Source organism: Prionailurus bengalensis, chromosome B2, assembly GCF_016509475.1.
Source record: "Prionailurus bengalensis isolate Pbe53 chromosome B2, Fcat_Pben_1.1_paternal_pri, whole genome shotgun sequence".
In the NCBI taxonomy this organism is placed as follows: domain Eukaryota; kingdom Metazoa; phylum Chordata; class Mammalia; order Carnivora; family Felidae; genus Prionailurus; species Prionailurus bengalensis.
This window is the reverse complement of record NC_057349.1, coordinates 89,391,164-89,418,396: the sequence shown is the minus strand read 5'-3', so window position 1 is coordinate 89,418,396 and position 27,233 is coordinate 89,391,164. Positions and strand designations below refer to the sequence as shown.

Sequence of the window (27,233 nt, the reverse complement as noted above, 5' to 3'; positions counted from 1 at the left end):
ACTACATAATGTTTTACTATATTGCGTGCACAATTTGAATGTTGAGCGTGAAGAGGAACTATCGTCCTACGTATATGTAACACCCATTAATGCAACCATGGTTTTAGAGTGGCACCAGACAGTGCGAGAGTGGGTCGGAACCTTTCTGTTGCGGATCTTTTGCGGGAGGGACCGGAAAAGAGGTGGATCCTTTCACGCACGATGTGGGGAGGCCGCAAGCTAAGCTGCTCGGGGAATCGTTTTTTAGGAGTGGTTATATCCAGGTACCGGGGCACACAGACTGAGAGTACTCGCTTAATCACGTCAGCAGGTGAGTGTCACTTTAACCCCGTCGGCCGGGTGGAGGTCCCTCACACATAACCCACCGGGCGGGCAGGCTGTTCTGCGCAGGCGCGGGAGAGGGCGGCGGGTTGTCGCTGAGCCCCGTGCAGGGTCACACCGCTGAGCTACTTTCGGTCCTGCGCTTTCCGTTGAACGTCCGGCCTGGGCTCTCGCCCAGCCCTTCCTACAGGTTGGGAAAACTATCTGAGGACTAGTGGTTCTGGCCAAAGAGGGCGCAGCCCCCGGGCCGCCGCCATGTGGCCAGTGACCTTTGTTTTCATTTTGGTTGAGCCCTTGCCTCCGGAGCCGGCGACCATTCCGTGCTGGCTGGAGTCTGAAGGTCGTTTGTTTTCTTCCTTTGCCGCAGCGGGAAGACACCAGCTCTACTGTCTCATAATTCTTGATAGCGTTGTATTTTGTTTTGTTTGCACGTATCTTGCCTTTTTTTTTAGAAAGAATTTAAGGCAGCCATATTACTTTTTTTGGTTAATTCAGCAAACCTTATTGGCAAGTAACATCAAGAAAATAACGTACTGAAACTGATGATTGTAGAAGACCGTTTGATTATTTAACTTCCAGTGTTAACCAGAAAGTCAAGTTTATTACCCTTTACCTGAAACTCACTTAACACATACTGTGTGCCATGCACTGGGAATTTTTTTTTTTTTTTTTTTTTTTTTTAATGAATGATACCTCTGAGGTCTCTAAGTAATGTTAGAATAAAACTAAGATTAGGATATAATGGGCGAAACGGGAAACTTCCAGGCCCACCAATAGACCTGATAAGTTGGTGCTCCAATACAATGAAAAATGGTGCAGCCAATAAAATTGATGTAAATCAATGTGTGTCCACTTGGAAAAATGATTAGGATATAGCGTTAAGAAAATTAAGTTACGAATCAGTATGTATTATAAACTTAGAGATATATAAATGGAACTATATATAGAGAGAATAGAGCTACATCAAAATTAGTGATCTGTGGTGGAAGTGGTAATCTATCATTTTATCATTATATGTTGTCAGAATACATTTTTTCAGTAAACATCTTTTATAATCAGAATTTCAGAAAAATACATTACAAATATTTTAAGATTTGGGGACTGAACATAAAAGGAGCATCTAATACATATTTGGGATCAGGGAAACTTTTTAAATAAGGTATTTAGGAAGCTATCTTGAGGGAATTGGGCAATTTTAGAAGTCGTTGGAGTGGCAAAGGACCATCTTGAGTATCTTGAGATTTCTGGGAAACTGCAAAGTGTTCCTTGAAAAGGAGGGCTGGAGGTGAGGGTGGAGAGTGGCAAGGGATGAGACAGACTTTTCAGGCCATGACAAGTCAATGAAAGGCCATGTAAACCTCCTGAGATTGACTTTATCTTGAGGACAGTGGGAAATTACTGAAAGAGCAATATGATTAGACTTGTGTTTAAGAAAGAACACTTGGCAGATGGGTAGAAAGTGAGATGGTGGCAGACAAGACTAGGCTCAAGGAGACCTTAAGAGTAATCCAGATAATAAGTGATGATTACTGGAACTAAGATATTGGCAGAATAGAGGTCTTACACTGTCGGTGTAGTATGTTATAGGCTTTGGGTAAATGATGTTTTGAATGAATTAAATGAAGTTTTCCTCCATTTCTTTAAAATCTCAAGTACCAGAAGGATCACAGATTCAAAGTAGAGAATGAATTGGTAGGATTCTAATTATTAATACAAACTCAGTTTCTTTCAGGTGTGATGTGGTGGTTTTTATAGCTCTTGAGAATTCTGGCAATACTGATGACCAAGGGGCTAGTTTTACAGAAATAGGGGAGGTGAAGGGGAGGTAGGGGTCATCACTGAGTACAGAGCAGGTACTGTGTTAAAATCTCTGATGCTCAGTTACGTAGTCATACCTTATATATTCTTATATGCATATCACAGTTTACATAATTCTCTAATACAGTATTTCATTTATCTACCCAAAGTCATAAAGGAGGTGGTATTTGAACTGGGTCTTAAAAGGTAGTACGGATAGAAATGGTGGGAGAGAATAACATGAGGAAAGGCCTAGAAGCACAAGCTTTTTTTTTTGACAATGGTGAAATGACCTTGTTCCAGACTGTGAAGATCCTATTAAAAAACAAAATTAAAAAAAACAAAAACAAAAAAAAAACATAAAAGCTCAGGAGAAAAATATTCAGAGACTATGATAAGACAAGCCGTGAAATATAAATGACCATTTGTCTTCGTCCATTTGATTACTATAACAAAATACCACAGACTGGATGATTTATAAACAACAGAAATTTATTTCTCACAGTTCTGGAGACCGGGAATTCCAAGATTTGGTGTCTGGTAAAAGCTCATTTCCTGGTGCTTAGATGGAGCCTTCTTCCTGTGTCCTCACATGGTAGGAGGGGCAAGCTTGCTTTCTGGGGTCTTGTATGAAGACTCCATTATGAGCCCTCATCACCTCCCAAAGGCCCCATCTCCTAATATCACTTTAGGGGTTAGGATTTCAACAAATGAATTTGGGGAGAACACAAACATTCAGATATAGCACTGTTAAATTAAGAAGGGAGATTATACCTCATTCATGATAAATTCAAATAACACTGGGATACCTTTTTCGCCTATTGGATTAACAAAGGAAAACATTTGATAATACATTGCATGGGCTGTTGGTGTGGGGAAGGAAGCCAGCGCTAGAAACTGATATTACCCATGGGGTTGCAAACTGGTTCAACATCTATGAGTGGCAATTACAAATTTATAAATGCACATGCCATTTAACACAGTGATTCTTGGGATTTTACCTACAAGTACTCTCTAAAGTATATGAAATTACCTGTGGAATTCAATCTTTTTAAAAAAAATTTTTTTTTAATGTTTATTTTTGAAGGAGAGAGAGACAGAGTGTGAGTGGGGGCGGGGGGGGGGCGGGGCAGAGAGAGAGGGAGACACAGAATCCGAAGTAGGCTCCAGGCTCTGAGCTGTCAGCACAGAGCCCAACGCGAGGCTCGAACCCACAAACCGCAAGATCATGACCTGAGCCGAAGTTGGATGCTCAACCAACTGAGCCACCCAGGCGCCCCATCTGTGGAATTCAGTCTTCTGTTTTGGAAATAGCAAAAACTTGTAAATAATCTGAATAAATATGCATTAATAGGGAACTGCTTAAATAAACTATGAAGTAACCATATAATGGATTACTATGCAGCTCTAAAAGAAAGAGAGGGGTGCCTGGGGGGCTCACTTGGTTAAGCCTCTGACTTTGGCTCAGGTCATGATCTTACAGTTCATGAGTTTGAGCCCCACATCAGGCTCTCTGTTTCAGCACAGATCCTGCTTTACTTCACATCCTCTGTCCTCCCGTCTCTCTGCCCTCCTCCACTAGTGCACACTCTCTCCCTCTCAAAAATAAATGTTTAAAAAAAAAAAAAGAAGAAAGGAAGTTCTTTATGCTCTGTTATGAAATCTCCAAGATACCATGATAGGTGGAAAAAGCAAGGTAGGCGAAGTACTTTGTAGTATACCCTTTTGTGCTTTTTAATTTTAAAATTATTTTTTATTGCGAAATAATCTAAGACAAGAAGTTGCAAAAATAGTACAGAGAATTTCAATATGCCCTTCATTCAATTCTTCAGTGATAATATCTTACCTAAACACAATACATTGTATTGTATTGCCATAAAATTGACATTACTATGATACTATTATTAAACCATAGACCTGATTTGGATTTTACCACATTTACATGCACTTGTGTGTGTGTGTGTGTGTGTGTGTGTGTGTGTGTGTGTGTTACCACATATATAGATTTGTGTAATCACTACAATCAGAATATGGAACTGTTCATAATCACAAAGAAATCTAATACTACTCCTTTGTAGTCAGACCCTACCCTGACCTTAACCCTTGGCAATCATTAATCTGTTCTCCATTACTATAATTTTACCATTTCAAGAGTGTTGTATAAATGGAATCACACAGTATGTACCTTCTGAAATTGCCCCCCCACCCACCCATTGAATAAATACCCTTGAAATCTATCCCAAGTTCTTGTATCAGATTTGATTTCTGATTTGTATTTCATGATATGGGTATAACACGGTTTGTTTAGCAATTCACCTATCATAGGATATTTTCCAGTTTTTAGCTATTATGAATAAAGCTGCTGTGAACATTTACATACAGGTTTTTGTGTGGACATAAGTTTTCACTTCTCCAGGATAAATGTTCAAGAATGGAATTGTTGGTTTGTATGACAAGTGTATGTTTAACTTGAATAGGTTAAAGTGCTAAACTGCTTTCCACAGTATATCATTTTACATTCCCACTAGAAATATGTAAGAGATCTAGTTGCTTCATATCCCAGTGCAGCTTTGGTTATACGAGGGTGATTAAGTTTTAGCCAACATGATAGGCATGTAGTAGCCTTCATTTGTATTCCTCTAATGGCGATTGATACTTCGTGTCTCTTCATGTGCTTATTTGCATCTGTATCTTCTCTTTGATGAAATGTCTCTTCGTGTCTTTCTATACCCACTTTGTATACCCACACCCATTATATAACTGGATTCCTTCATTTGTTGTTGTTCTTGTTTGTTTTATGAGAGTTGGGTTTTACTGTTGAGTTTAGAGACTATCCTTACATATTCCAGATACAAGTTCTTTGTGGGGTATGTGTTTTGTAAATATTTTCTCCCCGTCTGTGATTTGTCTTTTGTTTCTCTTAACAGAGTCTTTTGCAAGGCAAAAGTTTTAAATTTTAAGTCCAGTTTAATCAGTATTTTCTATTATGGATTGGGCTTTTGGTGTCAGATGTAAGAACTCTCTGCCTAATCCTAAATCATGAAGATCTTCAATAGTTTCTTTTAAAAGTATTACGGTTTTATATTTAGATCAATGATGCATTTTAAGTTCATTTTTGTATAAGAAGTGAGATTTAGGTTTAAATTTTCTTTTTTGGTCTATGATATCCAGTTGTTTCAACCCCATTTATTGAAAAGACTATTTTCTCCATTGAACTGCTTTTGCACCATTGTCAAAAAATCATTTGAGTGAACTTTATAATGTCCCTAGTAATTTGCTCTAAGGTCTATTTTGTCTAAATGTTTGTTGAACAACTGTTATGTTCGCAGCAGAGTTACTAGTTCATAAAGCAGGTCTCTATGTAAGTTTGAACATATAGACTGTATGAGTGATTATTTTAGGATGATATGTGTACATACACACACACACACACACACACACACACACACACACACACACACAGTGTTTTCTTTGTAAAGGGTATTCAGCCTATGTATGAATCCATTTCATGTAGCTAACGTGACAGAATTTGAGCTAGTTTTGACAAATCTCTGAATTCATATTATCCTTGTTTTAAAAGGTCACAGTTTTGGGGCACCTGGGTGGTGCAGTCAGTTAAGCGTCTGACTTCAGCCAGGTCACGATCTCGCGGTCCGTTAGTTCTAGCCCCGCGTCAGGCTCTGGGCTGATGGCTCAGAGCCTGGAGTCTGTTTCCGATTCTGTGTCTCCCTCTCTCTCTGCCCCTCCCCCGTTCATGCTCTGTCTCTCTCTGTCCCAAAAATAAATAAACGTTGAAAAAAAAAATTAAAAAAAAAATTAAAAAAAAAATAAAAGGTCACAGTTTTGTTTTGAATATGAGTTTTTATAATTGTGCAGCATAATGCTGGTGCAGAAACGAATGGCATGAAAAACTTTTACATATGCATTACTTTTTTTGATAATTTACATTTCAGAAATTCCTGATTAGAGTTAGATGGCAGAATGCAAGACTTTATTTTATGTTTTAGAATAAAACCCCAAATTAAGGGGAAAACCCTTTTGTTTATCAATTGTAATCAGTTGTGTTTATCAATTGTGTAATCCCTGCCCATCAGGGATTTATACTGTGAAATGCTTTCTCTAGACACTTAATTTTTATCTTCAGGGGTGCCTGGCTGGCTGAGTTGGTAAAGCTTGTGACTCTTGATCTTGAGATTGTGAGTTTGAGCCCCCGTTGGGCATAGAGCTTATTTAATAATTTTTATTTTCAGTTTATTCAGATAATCAGTTCTGTTGGACTCCACAGACTAAACCATGGGTTTTCAGTGAATACAGAATCATGTGGTTCAAATCCTATAGAATGACTTTTGCCTGCTTGAATAGAATAAAAATTTACAGGTAAGTTTATTCATTCCTGTGGCAAAAATTTACATAATTACGTACAATAATAGTTTAGTATTGATTGTGTTTAATAAACACTGTTAGTATGAAATAGTGTATATGGTTCGATTAAGGTATCTTTTATTTATTTAAATATTCTCATTTTTCCAACAACTTTTAAATTTGGAAAATTTCAAATCTATAGAAAAGTTGTAATACAGTATGCATCTAGTGCATACCTTTCATCCATATTTAAATATGGCTTTTATTTTTAATGTAAGACTGTATTACCTAGAGACGTACTTTTTACTTCCTCATTTGTGACAAGATAGAAATAATGCAGTGCTTCAAATCATGAAGGATTTGGGTACAACATAAATATGATCAGGTGGGTAATTATACAGTTTCCAGGTGGTAAGACTGAATCAAAGGATGTCTTTCTGTATTTGTATTTTATAAAGCAATTTCTAACCTTGTGAAAAATACTGCATAGAGTTAAGATATGAACTGTGTTTCCCAAGTGCATGGTCTACTTGTAAATAAGCTAGCTCCTTTGAAATTGGGTGTATGTGAAATCATTGGTAGTCAACTGACCAACCACATGCTGTTACCTATTATAAATTAGACATTGATTATTTCATGAAGCATGGAAAAAAGAGGGTAATATTCATAAGACAGTATTAAAGAAGCATGATATTTAACTCTTAAAAGGATCATAAGTAATCAGTATAGAATGTTCTCTATGTAGCGAAGAAAAACATGGTAAAAATTTGAAAGGAAGGCATTACTTATTCTAATGTAACAACCTTATTCTTTCTTACCTAAGAACTTCTGGAGTGTTTTCCTATTATATACTTTGACATGGAATATGGTAGAGTATCTGATCCCTATTTAGTCCCTGTGTGACCCCATTTTATTAAAAAAAAAATTAGGTGAATTCTATACTTTCCTGGGCCTTTTTTATTAGATTATTCATTTGACAGATGTTTCCTGAGTACCAGCTGTGTTCTAGGAACTGTGCTAATCTCTAGGAATAAAATCGTAAGTGAGACAGTCCATGTCTTGCCCTCGTAGTGCTTAGTGAGGAGACATAATCAAATTGTCACATAGCTCCATGAAGAAATACAAAGTTATATGGAAGTTAAAATATGACCCAGTTTTGAGAGTCAGGGAAGACTTCTTAGATAGCATTACATCTAAACTAAGATCTGAAGGATGAAAAGGAATTAATTAGGTATGCAGAGGAGGGAAGGGAATGTGAGAAGAATGGTCCAGGCAGAGAGAACAACATATACAAAGTATCTGAGGATGGAGCAAGTAGGGTCCCTGCAAAGAAATGAGAGAAGGCCCATGCGGCTGGAATGGGGAGGATGAGTAGAGTAGTGGAAAGTGGGTTTGGGGAGGGAAGAAATTGGGGACCAAATAATTCAGAGCATTGTGGACTGTGCTAAGGATTTTGAGTTTTTTTCCTCATGTCACTGGGAAACCATGGAAACATTTTAAGTGGAAAAATAGCATGATTGTATTTATATTTCAGTACACTCTGGATGCATTGTAGAGAACAGGTTGGTGGGGGTGGGGGGGGGTGAGGTAGGAAGCAGGCAGCTTCCTAGCAGACAGCTAGGACAATAAATAGTTCAAGCAAGAGATGATAGTAGCTTGGACTAGGGTGATAGCACTAGAAATGAAGAAAGATGGGGGTGCTTGGGTTCAGATCCTGGCTCTACTCTGACTTAATCTCTCTGAGCCTCCCTTTTCTTTTCTGTGTAATAGGGGTAATAATAGTATCTACCTTACAGAGTTACCAGGACAGTTAAATAAGATGACATATGACATATGTGGAGTTCTTAAATAGTACCTGGCATTTAGTAAGTGCACAATAAATGACTGCTATTACTATTTCTACTTCTATTACTACTATTCCTATTTATATTATTATTATCATCATTGCTGTTAGATGTGACCTAGAAGGCCACGTTTTGTAGCATTCCATTTTTGTTGTAATTTACTTTGAAAGCAAATTAACTTTGTTTCATCTGTGAATATATATGTGTATAAATATATATGTGTATATATGTGTGTGTTTATAAATATGTATATATTTTTTTGTAGTGTGATTATAAGAAACCTTGGTTTTAAAGCATCAAAAATGAGCAACACGTGTATTTAAAATCTAATAAATTATAAATTAGAATATCTGCCTACATAATATATCCCCTGTTACATTGTTTTAAATGTCTATTTTTGCCTGGCTCTGTATTTTGACCTCTTAGGTACCCTTGGACAAGACTGTACAGTACTTCTCGGACCACTGTAGACAGCAGTGAGGTAAAAACATTCCTGGCCCTGGCTCACAGGTGGTGGGATGAACAAGGAATATATGCACCTCTTCATTCTATGAATGACCTGAGGGTGCCATTTATTAGGTAATGTTCCAGAAACTCTTCAGTCTTTTAAAATATAATTCTTTTCAATAATGTATCTTATTTTATTTTTAAAATAAAATACATATTTTTAAAATATGTATCTTAGTTTATTTTTCTCTTGGTTTTCTCTTAGGTTCAAAATGCTCCATTTTAAGTTTGCTTTGGAAATTGGAGGGAGACATTCTTTTCATTGTCCATTGTTTGAAGTCATTAATTTTCTAATAACATTACCTAAAATCTAATAACATTACCTAAAATTTTATTAGTTAACTTGCAGCATTTTGGACAATTTCAGGTTAATTAGAATTAAATCCTTATGAAAAGGAACTAGGATCCTATGGTATCAAGGTCATTTTATACTAACTTTGATGTTTAGACAGTCTTTTTTTTAATTTATTTATTTATTTTATTTTATTTTACTTTATTTTATTTTTTTTAATATATGAAATTTATTGTCAAATTGGTTTCCATACAACACCCAGTGCTCATCCCAAAAGGTGCCCTCCTCAATACCCATCACCCACCCTCCCCTCCCTCCCACCCCCCATCAACCCTTAGTTTGTTCTCAGTTTTTAACAGTCTCCCATGCTTTGGCTCTCTCCCACTCTAACCTCTTTTTTTTTTTTTTTCATTCCCCTCCCCCATGGGTTTCTGTTAAGTTTCTCAGGATCCACATAAGAGTGAAACCATATGGTATCTGTCTTTCTCTGTATGGCTTATTTCACTTAGCATCACACTCTCCAGTTCCATCCACGTTGCTACAAAAGGCCATATTTCATTTTTTCTCATTGCCACGTAGTATTCCATTGTGTATATAAACCACAGTTTCTTTATCCATTCATCAATTGATGGACATTTAGGCTCCTTCCATAATTTGGCTATTGTTGAGAGTGCTGCTATAAACATTGGGGTACAAGTGCCCCTATGCATCAGTACTCCTGTATCCCTTGGATAAATTCCTAGCAGTGCTTTGCTGGGTCATAGGGTAGGTCTATTTTTAATTTTCTGAGGAAGCTCCACACTGTTTTCCAGAGCGGCTGCACCAATTTGCATTCCCACCAACAGTGCAAGAGGGTTCCCGTTTCTCCACATCCTCTCCAGCATCTATAGTCTCCTGATTTGTTCATTTTGGCCACTCTGACTGGCGTGAGGTGATACCTGAGTGTGGTTTGGATTTGTATTTCCCTGATAAGGAGCGATGTTGAACATCTTTTCATGTGCCTGTTGGCCATCCGGATGTCTTCTTTAGAGAAGTGTCTATTCATGTTTTCTGCCCATTTCTTCACTGGGTTATTTGTTTTTCGGGTGTGGAGTTTGGTGAGCTCTTTATAGATTTTGGATACTAGCCCTTTGTCCGATATGTCATTTGCAAATATCTTTTCCCATTCCGTTGGTTGCCTTTTAGTTTTGTTGGTTGTTTCCTTGGCTGTGCAGAAGCTTTTTATCTTCATAAGGTCCCAGTAATTCACTTTTGCTTTTAATTCCCTTGCCTTTGGGGATGTGTCGAGTAAGAGATTGCTACGGCTGAGGTCAGAGAGGTCTTTTCCTGCTTTCTCCTCTAAGGTTTTGATGGTTTCCTGTCTCACATTCAGGTCCTTTATCCATTTTGAGTTTATTTTTGTGAATGGTGTGAGAAAGTGGTCTAGTTTCAACCTTCTGCATGTTGCTGCCCAGTTCTCCCAGCACCATTTGTTAAAGAGACTGTCTTTTTTCCATTGGATGTTCTTTCCTGCTTTGTCAAAGATGAGTTGGCCATACGTTTGTGGGTCTAGTTCTGGGGTTTCTATTCTATTCCATTGGTCTATGTGTCTGTTTTTGTGCCATAGACAGTCTTTTTAAAAAAAATTTTTTTTAACATTTATTTATTTTTGAGAGACAGCGAAACAGAGCATGAGTGGTGGAGGGGCAAAGGCGGGGGCCGGGGGGGGGGGCACAGAATCCGCAGCAGTCTCCAGGCTCTGAGCTGTCAGCACAGAGCCTGAAGCCAGGCTTGAACTCACAGATGGCTAGATCATGACCTGAGCCAAAGTCAGACTTTTAACTGAATGAGCCACCCAGGCGCCCCTAGGCAGTCTTGATAAAGGGAATATACTACTGTGACAATTCAATTCAACAAATATTTACTGAGAACTTATCTTGTACAAAGCTTGGGGGACTCTACTAAGATACTCATCATTTGAAACATAATCCATGTTCTTCAGAAACTTAGTTTTCTGTGGGAGATAAAGACAAGGGTTAATCAGACTCCATTTATCAAGGAATTGTTAATTTGGTTTTTTGTCCATTTATTTATTAGGGGCACCTGGGTGGCTCCGTCAGTTAATCGTCAGACTCTTGGTTTTGGCTCAGGCCATGATCTCACTATTTGCAGGCTCCAGCCCCGCATCGGGCTCTGTGCCGACAGTGCAGAGCCTGCTTGGGATTCTCAACCTCTCTCCCTCTCTCTCTGTCCCGCTCCTCCCACCCTCTCTTTCTCTCTCAAAATAAATAAATAAACTTAAAAATTTTTAAAGAAATTTTTTGAGCACTCAGTATGAGCAAGGCACTGTTATAGACACAGAATGTCTGACTCAGATTGCCGTTAAGGAACTTCTTCATTGTTTTTTGCTGGTTCATCCAGACTCAGTGAAGCAAAAGGGATATATTATCACCTTTCTATTACCCCTGAATTAGTGCATCACTGAAACACTAAGAAAAAGGTAGAAATATCATTTTGTTAGGCTAGATCCACGGTTCTAAAGGTGTGGGCCCTGGACTAGCAACATAAGTATTACCTGGGAACTTGTGAGGAATACAAAATCCTCAGGTCTTGCCCTGGCCCTCCTGCCCTGGGGGGTTGGCACTCTGTGTTTTAGCAACCCTTTCAGGTGATTCTGATGCACATTCCGTTTCAGAATAACTGTATTCTTTGTCTGTATTTAGACATCACACTAAAACAGATTATCCAAGGAAGTATAAGTTATGGTTAGAAATGTAGATTTTATTCTGAGCATAATTGGAAGCCATTGAAGGGGAGTGATATGATCTAAATTACAATATAAAGGAGTCATTTTAGCCCATCTGTGAAGAATGGGTTGGACTTCATTTGAAATTGATCCTCTCTGTATAACATTCTGATATTATCTACTTAACCAGTATGTAGGTTATTCTTATAAGTCAGTCAGTGTTAATAGCAATAAAAGATCCTGGGGCACCTGGCTGGCTCAGTAGAGCATGCAACTCTTAATATCAGAGTTGTAAATTCAAGCCCTACATTGAGCCTTCTTAAAAAAAAAAAAAAAAAAAAGAAAAGAAAAGACAAAAAAGATATTCTAAGGTATCCTCATTAAAGTATAAATAAAATTCATATATAGTCCAACTTAAAAGTCTAGTTTACAGTATGTTAGGTATATATTTATGGGTGTATGTGTGTGTGCTTCTGTTTTTGAATGTGGTAAAGTATTACTATGATTATTTTAGAATTAAGTTAACTTGATTTGGATGCCTATTTACATGATCATGAAAACATTACTAACTTAGAAGATCAAAAGAGAATCAATTTAGAAGGGACTATAGGTAAAATCTGAAAATACAGATCACCAGTATGTTACGTCTAAGCCCTATAAAATAGCCTATTTGTTGCTGACATGAAATGGGTCTAGTTAGTACTGACAGTGTAGGTCCTCGATGCCCCAGTTGACATATTTCAAGCAGATAAAAACTAAAAACTTTTTTTTTTAGTTTTCCTTTAGATTACTACTAAAGTAACAACTCATAATTATTACTGCTTTTGATAATTAAAAAAGTAATTTAATGCTGAAAATAAAAGGTCTTTTTACCCCCCAAAATCAATAATCCATTTAAAATAAGAGTTTAGTGTTTCCTTGAAAATTGTACACTTTTAGGATTTTATTGACAGGGCTGCGTAGGTGGCTCAGTGGGTTAAGCGTCAGACTTCAGCGGGCGTCATGATCTCACAGTTCATGAATTGAGCCCTGTATTGGGCTCTGTGCTGCCTGCTTCCAATTCTGTGTCTCCTGCTCTCTCTGCCCTTCCCCGGCTCGCACTCTATCTGCGTCCCTCTCTCAAAAATAAATAAACATTAAAAAAATTTTTTTAAGATTTTATTGACAAAATTAATAACTTTCTTTTATATGTTTTGGATTTTAAAAAAAGAGACAATCTTTTAAAAACAGTTGCTGATCACCAGCCAGGCAAACCTTTGTCTGGGATGAAGATTCTTGATGTTGGCTGTGGTGGTGGATTATTAACTGAAGTAAGTAATTTACAACTTTCCTGCCATTTTTAACTGGGAAAGATTTTGAGAAAAAGTAGGCTTCTGACTCATTTATTTGTTTAATAAATAGTATTGTTTGTTAAAAAAAAACAAAATGCATAATGTTCTTAATATTTTTACCATTGTAACATTACCATTGTAACATTAATACATGTTTTTTACTCTCTTAAAAAATATATATAAAAATTCCAGAAAATTATAGTGAGGATTTTTTTGGTTGTTTTTTTGTTGTTTGTTTTTGCACAAAATTGGACACTGGTCATTCAAATAGCTTTGATAATTTTTTTGTCTCTTCTAAGAGATTAGGCAGTTTCCACTGGTTTAAATGCAATGATAAGCTATTCCTTTGCATTTATTTCAGTATCAAAACCTAAGAGTATTGCCTGTTTGTGGGGTTCTCTCCTCTTCTCAAGTGCTTTAGAGTACTTGGAAGAATACTCATTCACTCCCTTTAAAAAATATTTGCTTTAACTTATATTTATGACAGGCAGCTCTATTTTGTTGTCTGCTATCAACACAATAACTTTTTGTGCACTTTAAATATGTTAATACTGTATTATGTGCTTGTAATTGTATCTATAGAGGGGTGCCTGGCTGGCTTAATCGATAGAGCATACAACTCTTAATCTCAGGGTTGTGAGTTCAAGCCCCACACTGGGTGTGGAGCCTACTAAAATAAAATGAGTTAAAATAGAACTTTTCCCCCGGCTCCCCACTATTCTCAAATAATTCTTCATAGGTTTTTTTGTTGTGATTATTATTCACTCTTAAGCTTCTTATTATGGTAATTGTCAAATGTGTACAAACTAGAGAAAATGGTCTAATGAACTTCCATGTACCCATAAACAGTCTCCAATAATTATTCCCTCATGATTAATCTTGTTTCCTTTTTGATAAGCTTTTTATTGCCAACATGTGTTCTGTTTTCTTCCTGAGGATAACAGTTTTTTATCCAATTAGCCTCTAGGGCGGCTTGGAGCTTCAGTTACTGGAATCGATCCTGTGGATGAGAACATTAAGACAGCACAGCACCATAAATCATTTGATCCAATCCTAGATAAGAGAATAGAGTACAGAGCATGTTCCCTGGAAGAGATTGTGGAAGAGACAACAGAAGCATTTGATGCTGTTGTAGCTTCTGAAGTTGTAGAGCATGTGATTGATCTAGAAACATTTATACAGTGCTGCTGTCAAGTGTTAAAAGTAAGACTTACTGGGTTTACTTGTTTGTTTGTTTTTTTTTTTGAGTGTGTGTATGTATTCATAGCAATAAATATTTCATAATACTTGAAACCAGGAAGCTAAGATTAGGGGATAGCATCTCTGCTGGCAGTTACTTCTGCTTCTCAGCTTGCACTCAATACCAGGGTTTTCCAGATACAGTATCTTGATATCCAAGAATCTTGGGAAGTGTTGGTGCTGAACATTATATTATAAACAATAGGTTTAAAGTGGTAGTTTTCCATTGGTATAATCCGGATTAAATACCTGATAGATATTGAATGAGGGGCGCCTGGGTGGCTCAGTCAGTTAAGCGTCCGACTTCAGCTCAGGTCATCATCTCACGGTTCGTGAGTTCGAGCCCCACGTCAGGCTCTGTGCTGACAGACAGCTCAGAGCCTGGAGCCTGCTTCCGATTCTGTGTCTCCCTCTCTCTCTGCCCCTCCCTAGCTCACGCTTGCACTCTCTCTCTCTCTGAAAAATAAATAAACTTAAATAAAATAAAATAAAAAAATAAGATATTGAATGACAATTATTAAGAAATTGATTTGGATTAATACTTAAAAATCAATAAAAACCATTAGTAGTGTAAGTTGACTTAGCATTTCTTAAGTATCTCTGTATGTGATATATATAACAGTTTTTAGCTTATAAAAGAATACTTCATATATATGATTTCATTGATTTTCCCTACAACCAGATGAGGAAGGTAATCAGGTACTGGTACTGGTGTGACCAGTAAGCAGGTACTGGTATTGGTACTGGTGTGACCAACTTGGACTAAAGGAGATCAATATTTGAGAGATATCAGAGTTTACTTGGTCTTTTGGGTTTTTTTTAATTTAGGTATAGTTGACATAACAATATTGTATTAGTTTCAGGCATATAACATATTGATTTGCAATTATATACATTATGAAATGCTCACCACAATAAGTGTACTTCCCATCTGTCACCATAAAAAGTTATTATAGTATTACTGTTTCTCTATGCTGTACTTTTCATCTTCATGACTTACTTGTTCTATGACTGGAAATTTATATCTCTGAATCCCCTTCACCTATTTTGCCTGTCTCCCACCCGTCTCTCTTCTGGCAATCCCCAGTTCTCTGTATTTATGAGTATGTTTCTAGTTTTTGTTCATTTGTTTTGTTTTTTAGATTTCACAGGTAAGTTAAATCATATAGTGTTTGTCTTTATCTGTCTGACTTACTTTACTTAGCATAATTCCCTCTATGTCTATCCGTGTTGTTGCAAATAGCAAGATCTTATTTTTTTTTTTTATCGTGAGTAATACTTGATGGTATACAATGTATTCTTTATCCATTCATGTATTCTTTATCCATTCATGTATTGATGGACACCTACATTGCTTCCATATCTTGGCTATTGTAAATAATGCTGCAGTAAATATAGGGGTGCATATGTGTTTCAAATTCGTGTTTGTTTTCTTCAGGTAAATATCCAGAAGTGGAATTGCTAGATTCTATGGTATTTCTATTTTAATTTTTTGAAAGAACCTCCATATTGTTTTTCATAGTGGCTGTACTAATTAACATTCCCACCACCAGTGCACAGTGTTTCTTTTCTCTCCATATTCTCATCAACACTTGTTATTTCTTGTCTTTTTGGTACTAGTCATTCCTACAGGTGTGAGATGATATCTAATTAGAGTTTTGATTTGCATTTCCCTGATGATTAGTGATGTTGAGCACTTTTTCATGTTGGTCATCTATATTTCTTTGGAAAAATGCCTATCCACGTCTTCTACCTGTTTTTCAATCGGATTGATTTTTTTGGTGTTGAGTTGTAACAGTTCTTTATATATTTTGGATATTAACTCCTTATCAATTATATCATTTGCAAACATCTCCCATTTAGTATGTTGCCTTTTTATTTTGTTGATGGTTTTCTTTGCTGTGCAAAAGCTTTTTTTTTTTTTTAGTTTAATGTAATCACAATTGTTTATTTTTGCTTTCCTTTCCCTTGCCTGAGAAAACAAATCCAGAGAAATATTGCTAAAGCTGATGCTTTATTTAACATGCTGCATATGTTTTCTTTATTTAACATGCTGCGTATGTTTTCTTTTAGGAGTTTTATGGCTTCAGGTCTTAGATTTAGGCCTTTAATCCATTTTGAGTTTATTTTTATGTATGGTGTAAGAACATGGTCCAGTTTCACTCTTTTGCATATAGCTGTCAAGTTTTCCTAGCACCATTTTCCATTGTATGTTCTTGCCTCCTTTGTTGTAGGTTAATTGACCATATAAGCTTGGATTTATTTTTGAGTTCTCCATTCTGTTCTGTTGATATATTTTTGTGCCAGTACCATATTATTTTAATTACTGTAGTTTGTGGTATAGTTTGAAATCTTGGGTTGTGTACCTCCAGCTTCATTCTTTCTCAAGATTTGGGGTCTTTTGAGGTTTCATACAAATTTTAGGATTATTTCTTCTAGTTCTTTAACCAATACTTTTGGAATTTGGTAGAGATTGCATTGAATCTATAGATTGCTTTGTGTAATGTAGACATTTTAACAATATTAATTCTTCCCATCCGTAAGCATGGTGTATCTTTCCATTTATTTGTGTTGTCTTTAGTTTCTTTCATCATTGTCTTATAATTTTCAGAGTTTAGGTCTTTCGCTCCTTGGTTAAATTAATTCCTAGGTATTTTATTCTTTTTTGAACCTGTTGTAAATGAGGTTGATTTCTCTTTCTGCTAGTTCATTATTAGTGTATAGAAATGCAACCAATTTCTCTAAATTAATTTTATATCCTGTAACTTTACTGAATTCATTTGTTAGCTCTACTAGTTTTTGGTGGAGTCTAGGGTTTTCTATATATAACATGTCATCTGCAAATAGTAACAGTTTTACTTCTTCCTTACCAATTGGAATGCCTTTTATTTCTTTACCTTGGCTGATTGCTACAGCTAGGATTTCCAGTACTACGTTGGATAAAAGTGACAAGAGTGGACATCCTTGCCTTGTTCCTTATGTTAGAGGAAAGCTTTCAGCTTTTCATCATTGAATGTGATGTTAGCTGTGGGTTTTTCACATATGGATTTATTCTGTTGAGATATGTTCTCTCTATACCCACTTTGTTGAACATTTTTATCATAAACATGCTAAATTTTGTCAAATGCTTTTTGTGCATCTATTGAGATGGTCGTATGATTTTCATTCTTCATTTTGTTAATGTCTTGTATCATGTTTGTTCATTTGCACATAGTGAACCATTCCTGCATCTCTGAAATAAATGCCACCTGATCATGGTGAGTGATCCTTTTAAAGTATTATTGAATTTGGTTATTAGGATGTTGGTCTTTAATTTTCTTTCCTTGCAGTGTTTTTGTCTGGTTTTGGTATCAGGGTTATGCTGCCCCTATACAAGAAATTTGGAAGCATTTATTCCTCTTCTATTTTTTGGAATAGTTTTGAAAAGGATAGGCTTTAACTCTTTAAATATTTGGTAAAATTCACTTATGAAGCTATCTGATCTCGGACTTTTGTTTCTTGGGAGTTTTTAAATTACTGATTCAATTTTGTTACTGGTAATTGATCAGTTCAGATTTTCTATTTCTTCCTGATTCAGGCTGGGAAGATTGTGTGCTTCTAGGTATTTACCCATTTCTACTAGGTTGTCCAGTTAGTTGGCATTGAATTTTTCATAGTTGTTCTTATAATCCTTTGCATTTCTGTAGTGCCAGTTATAACTTTTCTTCTTTCATTCTGATTTTATTTATTTGAATCCTCTCTTTTTTTCTTGATGAGTCTGGCTAAAAGTGTATCAATTTTGTTTGTGTTTTCAAAGAACCAGCTTTAAGTTTCATTGATATTTTCTTTTTCTTTTTTTTTTTTTTTTCGTCTCTATTTCATGTTTTTATGCTTTGATCTTTATTATTTTCTTCCTTCTATTAACTTGGGGCTTTGTTTATTCTTTTCCTGGTTCCTTTAGGTGTAAGGTTAGATTGTTTTATTTAAGATTTTTCTTGTTTCTTTAGAGTCAGTCATTGCCATAAACTTCCCTCTTAGAACAGCTTTTGCTGTGTCCCAAAGATTTTGAACCATTTTGTTTCCACTTTCATATCTCTCCAGGTATTTTTTTAAGTTTACTCCCTGATTTTTTTGTTGACCCATGGGTTGTTTTGTTGCATATTGTTTAGCCTCTATGTGTTTGTGTTTTTTCCAGTGTTTTTTAGTTTATTTCTGTTGTGGTCAAAAAAGATGATATGATTTCAGTCTTCTTAAATTGATTGATTTTTGTTTTGTGGCCTGAGGAGATCTATCCTGGAGGATGTTCCATGTGCATTTGAAAAGAATGTATATTCTGCTATTAAAATTTTTTTTAATGTTTTTTTTAAATTTATTTTTGAGAGAGAAAAAGAGAGAGAGAGAGAGAGAGCGAGCACGGGCAGGGGAGGGGCGGAGAGAGAAGGAGACACAGAATCCAAAGCAGGCTCCAGACTCTGAGCTGTCAGCACAGAGCTTGATGCGGGGCTTGAACTCATGAACCACAAGATCGTGACCTGGACCAAAGTTGGACGCTCAACTGCCTGAGCCACCCCAGGTGCCCCTATTCTGCTATTTTTACATAAATGTTCTGTATCTCCCTATTAAGTCTATCTGGTCTAATGTATAAATCAAAAGAGCTGTTTCTTTATTGATTTTCTGTCTAGATGCTCTTATCTATTGATGTATATGGGATGGGTTTTAAAGTCTCTTACTATTATATTACTGGCAATTTCTCCATTTATGTCTGTTAATATTTGCTTTATGTGTTTAGGTCCTCTCTTGTTGGTTGTGTATATATTTACAATTGTTATATTTTCTTGTTAGATTGATTCCTTTATCATTATTAGTGCCCTTTGTCTCTTGTTATAGTCTTTGTTCTAAAGTCTATTGTCTGATGTATATATTGCTACAGCTTTCTTTTTCTTTGCTTCCATTTGCATGGATTATCTTTTTCCACCCCTTCACTTTCGGTCTTTATGCTCTTTAGGTCTGAAGCCAGTCTCTTAGAAGCAGCAAATAGATAAGTTTTGTGTTTTTATCCATTCATCACTCTGTGTCTTTTGACTGGAACATTTAGTTCATTTACATTTAAAGTAATTACTGATAGGTATGACATTATGTTAATTGTATTCTGAGGTTGTTTTTTTTTTTTTTTTTTTTTAATTAGTTCTCTGTTCTTCTCTTGCTTTCTATCCTTGTGGTTGATGACTGTCTTTAATGCTATGCTTGGATTCCTTTCTCTTTATTTTTCATGTGTCTCTTATAGGTTTTTGGTTTTTGATTACTAGAAGGTTCATATATAACATTCTACATATATAGAAGTCTATTTTAAGTTGATGCTCACTTAAGTTTGAACACATTCTAAAAGCACTACATTTTTACTACCCCCTCTACATTTTATGACACCTTATTTTGCATATTTTTATATTGTGTATTTCTTAACTAAGTTTTGTAGATATAATTGATTTTAATACTTTTGTCTTTTTTTTTTTAATGTTTTTAAAACGTTTATTTATTTTTGAGACAGAGAGAGACAGAGCATGAACAGGGGAGGGGCAGAGAGAGAGGGAGACACAGAATCTGAAACAGGCTCCAGGCTCTGAGCTGTCAGCACAGAGCCCGACGAGGGGCTCGAACTCACAACCTGTGAGATCATGACCTGAGCCGAAGTCCGATGCTTAACCAACCAAGCCACCCAGGCGCCCCACTACTTTTGTCTTTTAACCTTTACACTAGCTTTTATAATGCTTAATCTACTACTTTTACTATATATATATTTGCTTTTACTAGTGAAATTTTTTACCTTTTAAAATTTTCTTACTTCTAGTTATGGCCTTTTCTTTTCTGCATAAAGATATCCCTTTAACATTTCTTAGAAGGCCAGTTTAGGGATGATGAACTTGTTTTAACTTTTGTTTGGGAAACTCTTTATCTGTCTTTCAATTCTGAATATTAAACTTGCCAGGTAGAGTATTCTTAATTGTAGGTTTTTTCTTTTCATCTCTTTGAATATATTATGCCACTCCCTTCTGGCATGTCTTCATTTTTTGACATTTTAATTATTATGTATCTTGGTGTGGATATCCTTGGGTTTATCTTGTTTGGGACTGTCTGGGTGTCCCCTGTATGGGCTTTGTGCGCTCTCGTGTTGTGACTGGGCTATAACTCTGCAAGTTCTGGTAGGCAGGGTTGATCCTCAGCCTAGCTGTCTGCAGTGACCAGCTGTGACTTCTGCAGGTACACTGGCATACAGGGCAATTTCCCAGCCACGCTGGCTGAGTGGCTTAGCTGCAGTTTCTGCCCACATGCTGGTATGTGGGGCTGCCCATCCACTCCCCAGGGTAGGAGTGGTGCCACTAGGTGTGGTGGGGCAGTAGCTTTGGGTGTGGCAGGGTGGGAGTCACTTTGGAGGGTCACCTTCCAGGGCAGATAGGTCCACAGGGGAATGCCAGGGCAGGGTGAGTGGTGTTAGCAAGATAGATGGAGAGTGTCAGAACTGGCTCCCACAAGTATCAGGCCAGCTGGGCTGAAGAAAGGTAAGGAAAATGGCACCTACCAGTACTTCATTGCTGAAGAAAGCTCCTGCGGATTCCTGCCTTTCCAGCACATGCCCTAAAATTAGTCAATAAATCTCCTTCATGTATAACATTGGTACTTCTCAAACTGCTGTCTATGTGCTGGATGTTGGCCCGGCTGAGGTATTGTGCTAGCCCTTTAAGAATAGTCTTGGTTTCCTATAGACTTTTGCCTCTCCCAGAGTTAAACCCCTCTGAATTTCAAAGCTAGACATTATGGGGGTTCATCTTGTCAGTGTGGGTCCCTGGGGCTAGGAGTGTCCAAGGTGGGACTTGATCCCCTTGCTTCTCAAGGTAGACCTCTGAGCCTGTGATATCCCTTCCAATTTATATGTTACCGTGCCAAGGGTTTCGTTCCCTACCACATCTCTGCCCCTCCTACCCTTCTCAATGTGGCTTTTTCTCTATAGCTTTAGCTGTGGAAGAGCTGTTTTGCCAGGCTTCAGAATGAAGTGCATTAATGTAGTTGTTGCCTTAGTGTGTTCGTGGGAAGAGATGAGCTCAGGATCCTCCAAGTCTACCATCTTACCTCAAGAATCTAGAGGTCACTTGGGCTTTATGTCAAAGTTCACTAGGCACTTAAGTGGGGCTTAATGTCACTTAATTTTTTGATTCCAAGTCTGGTTCTTCTCATTACATTGTTACATTTACATAATTTGCCACAGACATAGTCCTCTCAAGGTGGTTCCAAATTTTTTAAAAATAAATCTCCTAAAGTATTGTTGCTGTTGTTGTTGTTATTCTAACTCTGTTGTTAATGTAGAGGTAACACCCTAAAGGTCAAGATCTAAAAGAACAAAATGCTTAGCTCTTACGTAATTAGAGCTTTTTAGAAATACTCCTTTTTAAATAAGTTTGGTTTTAGAGAAGATTACAAAGATTGTACAGAATGTTCCCATATATCTGTCCCCCAGTTTCTTCTGTTAACATTTCATAGTAAGGACAGGAACTAGGGGCACAAAGCTGAAGGAGACATCCATGCCTACATGCCAGCCCTGCACTTGCCCACTCCAGAAAGTGAGTGCTTCCTTCGATTTTGTTCCTTAGGCACATCACCTGCCTCACCATAGTCCTAGCCCTATTTCTCAAAGCTGAGGAATTAACATTCACACTATTAACTGCACTGCAGACCTTGTTAAAAAAATTTTTTTTAATGTTTATTCATTTTCGAGAGACAGAGCGTGAGCAGGGGTGGGGCAGAGAGAGGGAGCCACAGATCAGAAGCAGGCTCCAGGTTCTGAGCTGTCAGCACAGAGCCTGACACGGGGCTCGAATGCTTGAACTGTGATATCATGACCTGAGTCGAAGTCTGACACTCAACACACTGAGCCACCCATGCACCCCCATACCTTGTTAAATTTCATTAGTGTTTCTGGTAATGCCATTTTTCTCTTCAGGATCCAATCCAGGATTCTGCATTGCATTTAGTTGCTGCGTCTCCTTAGTCTCCTTCAATCTGTTATAGTTTCTTGGCGTTTCCTCTTGAATGAGTTTTATTAGGCTTATCTTCTATCTTCCAAGCAAAACTCCTTATTTTTTGTGTTATATACCAGTCAGTGTATGTGAATGGAGATTCTTTGACACGTAATAGGAATGCCGGCATTGTGGAATTTAAAACTAATTTTTGCATTAATAAAAAGCCTATTTAAAAAATGACCATTGCTTACCCCTTTTTCCTTAGAATAAGATTTTGTAGGACACAGACTAGATATTCATAAGTGATTTTTTTCCATGGCTTTACTGAGATACAATTGACATGTAAGTGATTCTTTGTTGTTGTTGTTTAAAATTTATTTATTTTTGGAGAGGGCAAATGGGGGAGGGGCAGAGAGAGAGGGAGAAAGAGAATCTCAAGCAGGCTCTGTGCTGTAAGCACAGATGTGGGGCTCAATCCCACGAACCATGAGATCATGATCTGAAGTGAAATCAAGAGTCGGACGCTTAACCAACTGAGCCACCCAGGCATCCTAACATATAAGTGATTCTTTTTTTTTTTTTTAAGCTTTTTTTAATGTTTATTTATTTTGAGAGAGAGAGAGATACAGAGCACGAGCAGGGGAGGGACAGAGGGAGAGAGAGAGACAGACAGAATCTGAAGCAGGCTCCAAGCTGTCAGCACAGAGCCAGATGCAGGGCTTAAACTCGTGAGCCATGAAAGCATGACCTGAGCCAAAGTCAGACGCTCAACCAACTGAGCCACCCAGGAGCCCCATATATAAGTGATTCTTAATAAGATATTTTAGAATATTAGAGTTTTAGATAGAAAAGTTACAATAGTATCTTATATATCTAATATCTTACATTTCAGTTTTTAATATAAAGGCACATTGCAATATTTCAGGGTCTCATCTTTTTTTTGGTTTTGGGGTGGTATTTGAGATATTTTCTCTTTCTTTATATATCTGTATGCACACATATGTATAGATAATTATTTTGCAAGGAACCTTTGTGACTTTATCCCCATCGGACTAATAAGAATATGTAAAATAGGGAGGAGACATTACTGTTTGCCATTTGTGGGAATAAATATAGGAAACACCATATACAGCCGCTAAAAAATGGCAGACTAAATAGTCTCATAAATGGTTTGTATTCATCTAAGTGCTTATATTGATCTCTTTGTATTCTTTACACTAATAAAATCAAAACAAAACAAAAAACTCTCGAACCTTAATCACTAACATTTTTTTTTTTAATTTTTTTTTTCAACGTTTATTTATTTTTGGGACAGAGAGAGACAGAGCATGAATGGGGGAGGGGCAGAGAGAGAGGGAGACACAGAATCGGAAACAGGCTCCAGGCTCTGAGCCATCAGCCCAGAGCCCGACGCGGGGCTCGAACTCACAGACCGAGTGATCGTGACCTGGCTGAAGTCGGACGCTTAACCGACTGCGCCACCCAGGCGCCCCAATCAACTAACATTTTTGTCAGAGGACCCTTGGCGTTACCTGCACAAGAGCGGGGCTGTATGCTGCACCAAACAAGTTAGACGGACTCAGGACCCAAAGAGAAAACAGTGTTGACATATGTTAGTCCGTAAATGTGGACATGTAACAAGGAAGAGTAGCCTGATCTCATTTCTATATTTTTATTATAAAAATATTTGATACGTATAAAAGAAAGTATATACTATAAACATGTCACAGGAGTGTGATTTTAAGAAGTTGTAAGCACTGTTGCATAAACCCAGTGAGTACATCTGTAGTAGACTGCCTTTAATAATGAGTTTCCCAAAAGAAAAAAGAAAAGTATTTTGGTAACTTACACTTTATACTTATGTATCTTAACTGTACTTAAATTATTTGGAAGGAAGGAGGAGGTGGAGGAAGCCAAGCCTTTACCTAAATGATACTCCTGACATCTAAAATGTTACTTCTGTCCATACTTTTTTTTTTTTTTTTTTTTTTAGCCTGGTGGTTCTTTATTCATTACCACAATCAACAAAACACAGCTGTCCTATGCCTTGGGAATTGTTTTTGCAGAGCAAATTGCAGGTATTGTACCAAAAGGTACTCATACATGGGAGAAGTTTGTATCACCTGAAAAGCTAGAGAGCATTCTGGAATCAAGTAAGTATTGAGAATTTTTCCAGTTTTCAAGGCCTTACTGAACTTTTCATGTACTATAATTATTAATCATACAACCTAGCTCTTAATTAAATGGGCCACTATTCCTTGGATGGTGGTTTCATCTCTTAACCAGATCATAAAGTCCTTGAAGTAGGATTAAGTATTAGATACCACTTCTGTCTTACTGGGCACACCTAACCGAGGGCCAAGCAAATCACAGATGATCAATGAATACTTTTTGGCTTGCTTAGTCCTCAGTTGTTGAAGGATCAGGTACAAATGTCTATTACTTACACATCCTTAGTTTGTCCTGTTGAGGCCCTGTGTGTATCAGCTTATCTTATATGTTATTTTTTCTGGTTCTTCCATACTCAGATATACTTTGAACTTCTTGGTCACATTTTGAGTATTTTTTGATACTTACAGCATGCCTTATATTACGCTTCTTTGGGTATTTTTAGGCCCCTGTGTGGCCTATGAAGGCAAGACTGTCCTTTTTGTACGCCTTGCAGTGCTTAGCTCTGCTTTGCACATTGTGAGCTTGTGATTTACATGTGGAATTCCTGTCAAGTAAGAATATTTAGTTGGCATTTGGTATCCCATTTGAGTACTTAAACTCATGTATGTCTCGGGTTTTGTTTTCACATAACAGTATATCAAAATCGATTTTACTTGGATTATTATCAGTCCACTGTGATGTAGGAAGTTCTAAAGATTTCTGTAAGTGTATTGTTGAAAACAGAGGAGGAAAAAGTATTTTAAGATGCTTTATAGGAACAATCACTTTTGGCAGATGTTTTCTAATAACAGCTTATGTTTATTAAGTACTTACCAAATTCCGAGCACTGTGCTACTTTATACACATACCTCATCTAATTCCAACAGCTCTATGAATATATGTTCTGTCCATGTGAGAAGACCGAGATTCAGAAAGGTTAAGTGACTTGCTCAGCATCACCATCTAATAGGTGCCAGGCTGGGATTTGAACCCAAGCAGTCTGCTTTAGAGTTTTATGTTCTGTGTTACAGTAAGGAATGATCTGTGCGTATTTTTTCCCGTTGAGTCAGGAATCCTTTTTAAATACAGAGTTGCGTTAGAGTCTTGGCATTTGGAAGATAAATACTTATTAAATCTATTCTTTCTGATTTTATTTATTTATTTATTTATTTATTTATTTATTTATTTATTTATTTTCAGATGGTCTGTCAGTTCAAAGTGTGGCAGGAATGCTCTACAACCCATTCTCAGGTTACTGGCATTGGAGTGAAAACACCAGTCTTAACTATGCAGCTCATGCTGTGAAATCCGGGGTACAGGATCACCCAGTGCCTGATGAGTTTGTTTTCAAGGGGGAAACAGAGGAGCTTAGAGGCCAAGACTCCACCAACGCAGGTGCTCAGGAGGAGTTGAAGAAATGAATGGTTTCTAAGTTCTGCATATTATGGCTTGAAAGTCTGGTGTTCACATTTGGAAAAAATATATAATTTCCCTTTTGTGAGAGGATCATGAAGAAAAGAAAGTCCATAAAAAGGGCTAAACCTTAGATAAAAGTTTTTGTTGTTTCATCTAGTAGCTACTTTCAAGGGATTATTTTATGATATATGGTAAAAAAAAAAAGGTTTTGTCAAGGTATTGTATAATCTAGGCGTTTAAATTCCTCAGCCTTGGTTATATAAATAGAATGTGCATATTTTACTTCATTTTACAAATTATATATACTCATCCAGCATATATGCACATATATATATATAAACATGCTGTAATGTGTTTTAATTTAAAGGAGTCTGCATTATCTGTGTTCTTTATTGGGTTTTAGCTAAAGGCATTTATGCTTCTGACTTAAGAAACCAAATATAGTTTTATGCCACTTATATTTGGGAAGAGAAAATGTATTTTTTCCTTTAAATTTTAGTTTGTTGGAAAGCAAATGGATAGTTAAATGTATGCTGGATTTGAATTCAAACATTAAAATCAAGAAATTTGGATTATGTTGGACATACTTCTTCTATACAGTTCCATAAATGTTTTATTGTGACTTTTTTTTTTTAAGTAGAAAGGACTTTTTAAGACTCAATTAAAAATTCAGTCATGGATATTTTCTTCTTTGGCTAACATTTTTATAATTAAAGGGACTGACTTGAAATATATTTTTATGCCTCTTGAAATTTGAGAGTCTCTGGCTTTTTCTGAAAGTCCCGATGCTATATAAGGACATTCATAGAGGCTGTTGACCCAGTGTGACAAACATGGACTGAATTCATGTGACCCAGGTAGAAGGTAAGCTTTTAACTTCCTAGCATTTTTACCTTTAAGCTCATGTTTTCTATCTTCCTTTGTCACTGTTAGATTGAGCTCTCCAGGCAAACACTTCGCAGCCATCTTGGCGTATCATTTGCTTATTCTCAAAAGTATTTTAGGGGAGAAAACTGAAATTTAAAGAATTAAAAGAGGAAATTTAATTTCACTTGCTACTGTGAAATTTTTTTAATGAAATCAGGTATTTATTTACTTACCATAAGATTTTTTTAATTAAAAAAAATATTTATTTATTTTTGAGAGAGAGGGGGAGAGATAGAGTGAGTAGGGGAGCAGCAGAGAGAGAGACACACACAGAGTCTGAAGCAGGCTTCAGGCTCTGAGCTGTCAGCACAGAGTCTGACATGGGGCTCGAAC

At 36.8% G+C, this 27,233-nt stretch overlaps 1 protein-coding gene across 2 annotated transcripts; it reads left to right on the top strand.

Annotated features, from left to right (window-relative positions):
- Positions 1–162: 162 nt before the first annotated feature.
- On the top strand, positions 163–26,548 carry COQ3 (coenzyme Q3, methyltransferase). 2 transcript variants are annotated; one of them, XM_043592000.1, is made up of 7 exons: positions 163–310; positions 6,369–6,495; positions 8,751–8,903; positions 13,059–13,158; positions 14,140–14,382; positions 24,400–24,559; positions 25,758–26,548. In XM_043592000.1, exons 1-7 carry the CDS (start codon positions 202–204, stop codon positions 25,976–25,978), a joined length of 1,113 nt encoding a protein of 370 aa, XP_043447935.1. In that variant the 5' UTR covers positions 163–201; the 3' UTR covers positions 25,979–26,548. The 2 variants fall into 2 exon arrangements, with proteins under 2 accessions (XP_043447935.1, XP_043447936.1); XM_043592001.1 differs by lacking the exon at positions 163–310 and adding an exon at positions 394–511.
- Positions 26,549–27,233: the final 685 nt, after the last annotated feature.

Bases quoted from the DNA above. Each gene is read 5' to 3' on its own strand.
- COQ3 (XM_043592000.1), top strand. From the start codon at position 202: ATGTGGGGAGGCCGCAAGCTAAGCTGCTCGGGGAATCGTTTTTTAGGA. The intron at 311-6,368 runs GTGAGTGTCACT...TTTTATTTTCAG, and splicing joins TCGCTTAATCACGTCAGCAG to TTTATTCAGATAATCAGTTC. The intron at 24,560-25,757 runs GTAAGTATTGAG...ATTTATTTTCAG, and splicing joins AGAGAGCATTCTGGAATCAA to ATGGTCTGTCAGTTCAAAGT.